General features: G+C 33.8%; 1 protein-coding gene across 1 annotated transcript; it reads left to right on the plus strand.

The window, feature by feature from the left end:
* Window positions 1-910: 910 nt before the first annotated feature.
* LOC128204569 (uncharacterized) lies at window positions 911-2,961 on the plus strand. The gene is made up of 5 exons (XM_052905976.1): window positions 911-1,010; window positions 1,263-1,339; window positions 1,559-1,693; window positions 1,993-2,079; window positions 2,929-2,961. Exons 1-5 carry the CDS (start codon window positions 911-913, stop codon window positions 2,959-2,961), a joined length of 432 nt encoding a protein of 143 aa, XP_052761936.1.
* The last annotated feature ends 2,580 nt before the right edge of the window (window positions 2,962-5,541 follow it).

Below are 5,541 nucleotides of genomic sequence, written 5' to 3' on the forward strand. Positions count from 1 at the left end.
GAGAATGTTTAAATATTTGTGGAATAATTAAAATGCCGGTTGTCACCTATCGATTTGAAAGTGCTTTAATTTATGTCATTTATATATACACATTGAAATCTCAATATGTGCAGGGTCATTTATCAAAAGTGTATGGTAAGTTTATGATACAAATATTGAGTAATAGACAATTGGTCTCGTGTAATTTCAGTACTGGTGTAGGCAGAACGGGAACCTACATAGCTCTGGACATTTTGACAAAAGAGGGTGAGGCGGAAGGTGTTATTGATATCCCGGGATGTGTTCACAACAAGAGACAGAACAGACCCAACATGATTCAGACCTTGGTGGGATGATTACTGATACATATCTTGTATAATATAAGTTTTACTTAGCGACGTTCTTTAAGCACGGCTTCGTGTAAGCTGAAATTAATCATAATAAGGTCCTTTCCATGGGTGGAAAAATGCATATATAATTGTTGAGCCAAAAGTAAGTTTAGTCAGAGGTCGGAATCTATACCGCTGGACCACTCGCAGCTTCATGTCAGGGTTACACTACTATTTATGCAACTGGTAGATAGTACAGTATTAGCAGTCATTGATTGTCCTTCAAAGTACCGCAAAATGAAATACTCATTTTATGATTGCTATTTTAGAGTCAATACAAGTATCTTCACCATGCCTTGGTACATACATTGACTCTTGATTGTTCGTTGATAAGAAGAGACAACTTCAGTGAATATATGGAGAAATCAAGTAAACAGGGCATACATTAGCAGTTTGAAGTAGGATTTTTTTCTTAACGTATCAACTGTTAGAATGTTAAAGATCAATATTTGAACTAACATGTGAATACTTTGCAGCGTTTTTGTAAACAATGCTTAAACATTATTCAAACAAACTGTTGCATTCGGAACATACTTTAGAAAATGCAGTTGAATCATGAGAAAAAGTCCGATAAGGAATTGCAAGATACTGAAAGCAAGAAGGGTCTGACGAAAAAGAACAGGAAATACGCGGATATACCAGGTACCACGATAATATCGACTACAAAAGTGCAACATTGGTATACTGCTTAGATGTATACTTTATAGATGCAAAAGAATAAAACTGACGTCAAAAGTAAGCCTTTTAGGCTGTTTAAATATTGAAATAATTAGTTTTATACTGTAATGATACGCGATTTACATGTACTTCTTTGTTTAGCAGTGACCTAACTTAGTATGTTGCATATTTCTTTATGTTAACATGATATGTATTCTTGTTTATGTGCATTGTTAGGTGATACAAATAGACCGCGTCTTTATCTGTGTTCGAAAACATGCGACTCTGATAACATCAATGCGATATACATCAACGTAAGTTTTGCATCAGCTGATTGTTTGCTTAAAATGTTTTGCTCGATGACAGTTGTCTAGTCCATTTATATTTAAAATGATTATACAATGGAAACTATAGGGAAAACCCCGATGTAAAAACAACTAAATAATACATGTATAAAGGCTTAAGACAAAGGCCTAAAATAAACGAGAAAAAACAGAACCCTACATAGAAGTTGTGACGAATCTATTCTTCAGAGTTTAAAAACAAAACGCCGCATCTTGGTTGCACAAACACCTCTGCCGGACACAGCTGCTGATTTCATTGCACTTGCTGTTCAAGAAAACTGTTCCTGTATCGTGAGTATTGAGGCACACTTGGAAAAACGTAAGGTAAAAAGTGGACTGGCTATATACTCTAAAATAATTATACGCTTTTACATTCAAATCTCACCCTTAAGTGGAGTTAACATTGAGCTTTTTTATTTTATTTTATTTCTATATTCATATAACACATGCCGTATTATTATGTCATAACATCAATATATATTGCATTAGGCCTCATTATCATGGCATGTTTGTATGAATTCTACAAAAAAAATAGTAATTTCCGTAATATACCACCAATTGTAATACTCTCTGTATATCTCAATAAGACTTGAACATAAGGTTTCTTGTATTGTTTTATACAGGGTATTGGCTTTTACTTTTCTGGTGATGATCAGACAATAGAGATGGGCATGGTCACGGTGGAAAACCCACGTGACTTATTTGGTAAAGTACACGGCGACAAATGTCAACAAGTCTCGATTCAGGTAAGGTTTTTAAAGATAACTTTCTTAATATTTGGAGAATTTTTGTGAATAAAGAACTTTCTCTAATATCCTAAAGTTTTCCTGAAAATCTTGACCAACTGATTTCTCAGAGTTGAAATCTAAGGCAAAGTACACGGCTTTTGACAAATCTATCTCGTTACTTCATGTTAGCCGTAAATAATTCATACAAAAATCTTATTTTAAGCAAATTTTATGCATTTTATAGTTTTCAGCGTGTATTGTTTAACTTCTAGTTATTTCAAAGGTAAAAATGAACTAAAACCAAATTGATAAAGTACACGGACATTTTAGGATGATAAAGTACACGGTCATTTTAATTTATGTCTGAAAGTAGAGTGCGGTTTACAAACTAAAAGTTATATAAGCATTTTCTATTCGTGAAGTCAGGATGTATAGTGTTTAGTTTTTATTTAAGTTATATCAATAAATTTTGCATTATATAACGCACACCTAAATAACTAAATATTTAGCAATCGTATTTAATGAGGAGTTGAAAGATAGTCTATGGGATAATTTAAGAGAAAGTCTGCCCTTATAAGTTCGATTACTTTTAAATATGCAGATCATTACAGAATCATACATACATTTCTTCAAAAATCAGATAGTTTTACTTATAAATTATAATCTGGACTGACGGCGAATAAAACATCTCTGTAGTTAGCGGCCCGTTTGTGCTGATTATAAATTTCATGAATGTGCCTATTTTGATGTGATATAAAACAATAAAATAGGCACATCACCATTAGTCTATACATATTTCCACATTTAAAGCATATTGTTCATACCTTTCAGGTAACGCTGAATCTTGTATTTGGTTCAGTCTGAACACATATTATCTGATCTATATCAGTAAAACTGCGGTCGTTCGAACAATACAGACAGGAACTCATTGTAAAGATGGAGGCTCCGAGTTAGATGGGAAACAGCAAGGAGGAATGAGAGCACACTATATTACCAACTTACAGGCTAGGACCAAGACTTAAACATCTAGATAAGAGCTGAGCATTGAACATTAGAATGTTCTAGACTAAAGGCTGAAATGTGGTTACAAAATAATTGTGTTTCAAAGCTTGCTGAATTATATAAGATACGTGCAGTTAAGAGTTTATATGACATCAATGGGAAAATGACAACAATGCATCTCTAAACCTTGTGAAATGTTTTATGCTCAATCCGTTGTCATACTAATTTTACACAACTTTGTTTAGTACTGTATGACAAACGAACATTTTGAAAGAGCACCATTTGGTAACAGTACGTTTTGCTATTTATCTTAATAAAATGTTAAACTCATCAAAACGTTATTTTAACTCGGCAATATACTGAAATGCACTTCTAACTAGCCCATTGTGATCTTTCAATGTGTCCTGATTAGGTGTGTTTCGCCTTAACGTGCCTGCTGAGTCCAGATTTGAACTTGAATGCTGAGCGACACTGTAGACATTTGTGACGTGTTATTCCCCTGTGTCTAGTAGAAATCTGGTCACTGAGATTGGTCGTGTCACCCAATTTGAACCCACACACATCACAGGTTAGCTTCAATTGGCCGCTTTCGCGTCTTTCGTGTATTTTCAAGTCTTGCAAGAGCAGTTTTGCCACAATATTTGCAAACGTGCAACTTTGTCTCGCCGTGATTGCTGCACTTATAAAAAAGACATGTACAGTCACAAAATAAAAACACTATATTACTGCCACGCAATGAGTGTTTGATCGTGTAATCAGCATCATAAAACTAAACGACCCTGTCCACTGAAACACGGACCACATTATTATGTGAATAACGCAACTCCTAAAAAACGTTGAAAACACAGTCAGACGACGGCAAATCTTAACCTCTACACGAGGGGAGTCATAATAAAAGTATAACTTTAGTATATTCTTATTTCTCTGCGAAAAAAATGCTAAAAACTAACCTGTGTCTGTGTAAACACTTTCCCACAAAAACGATGGCAATTGACCAGAATGCCTTCTACCGGTCATTCCGCATTCTTTGCATAAAGTCGGAGTCTTCATATTCTGAAATGAAACAAATGTCACAAAATCATAAGTCTATCAAATCAGCTAGCAATCGAAGACATAAAAAGTACAAGAACAATTTTCTTTCTCAAAATTGACAAAATGAAAAGTTATTAAGCTGTAAATGTGTTACTGTTTACCATGTATAATGAATATAAACACGTTTTACATATACGATACGAAAAAGAAGTTGAACACCCTTTACAAAAACTTCAAGCCCTTTATATGTCAATTGCGAATATATTGTTAAAATACGGGACTGATTTTTAGTGTGATAACACATGTTTCCATGATTCATGAAAATGAGCCCATCATTTAGGCGACTCCGTCGGTCTAACTGTTAAAACGCGTTCATTCTTCCATTGTCACTACATTACAATGCGTCTTTTCAAACATGGAACAATGTTCAATAATGAATTTGAAGAATAGAAATAATAAATAAATCTATAATAACTCGTTTTAGCACCACTCAATGAAATAATGAGTATATACACTGAAGGTTGTAAATGACCGTGTACTTTATCAAACCTAAGATGTCCGTGTACTTTATCAATTTGGTTTTAGTTCATTTTCGCCTTTGAAATAACTATAAGAAGTTCAACAATACACACTAAAAACTTTAAAATACATAAAATTGCTTAAAATAAGATTTGTGTATGAATTATTTTCTGCTAACATGAAGTAAAGCGATAGATTTGTCAAAAGCCGTGTACTTTGCCTTAGATTTCAACTCTGAGAAATCAGTTGGTCAAGATTTTCAGGAAAACTTTAGGATATTAGAGAAAGCTCTTTATTACCGTGGATTGAGCTCTTAAATGTGGGGTTTATGGTCTTTATTTCACAAAAATTCTCCAAATATTAAGAAAGTTATCTTTAAAAACCTTACCTGAATCGAGACTTGTTGACATTTTTCGCCGTGCACTTTACCAAATAAGTCACGTGGGTCCTCCACCGTGATGGTTTCCGTACGATCTACCACGGATCAAAGTGCAAAACACTTTGTTAAAAGAATACTGCATCTCGAACTTAAAGGAAAGGTAAGATTTAAGACATTTTGACTGTGCACACATTAGCAAAATATCATTTTCTTTTTTGATTGTAAATACACTTCGAAAACAGATTCGATTTTTTTGTATACATTGAATGGAAGCAACAGCAACAACAACGATGAAAACCACCACAGCAAACAATAACAACAGCCTTTATTTATTGGCATAATTGCCTCATTATAATTGTCGATAAATAGTATGTTTTTTATTGGAATACAGACCAAGAAAGATGTGAAAATTCCACACTATGAATATTTGGACTGGGATCAAAAACAAAACGTTCCTAAGTCGGCAGACCTCTTTGTTGCATTCATCAAAAATGTTGAAGACGTATCCAAAT

Source organism: Mya arenaria, chromosome 10, assembly GCF_026914265.1.
Source record: "Mya arenaria isolate MELC-2E11 chromosome 10, ASM2691426v1".
Lineage (NCBI taxonomy): Eukaryota > Metazoa > Mollusca > Bivalvia > Myida > Myidae > Mya > Mya arenaria.

Excerpts from the sequence above, each read along its gene's own strand:
- LOC128204569 (XM_052905976.1), top strand. The coding sequence starts at position 911 with ATGCAGTTGAATCATGAGAAAAAGTCCGATAAGGAATTGCAAGATACT. Across the intron at positions 1,011-1,262 it reads GAAATACGCGGATATACCAG|GTGATACAAATAGACCGCGT; the intron begins GTACCACGATAA and ends GTGCATTGTTAG. Across the intron at positions 1,340-1,558 it reads TCAATGCGATATACATCAAC|AGTTTAAAAACAAAACGCCG; the intron begins GTAAGTTTTGCA and ends TCTATTCTTCAG.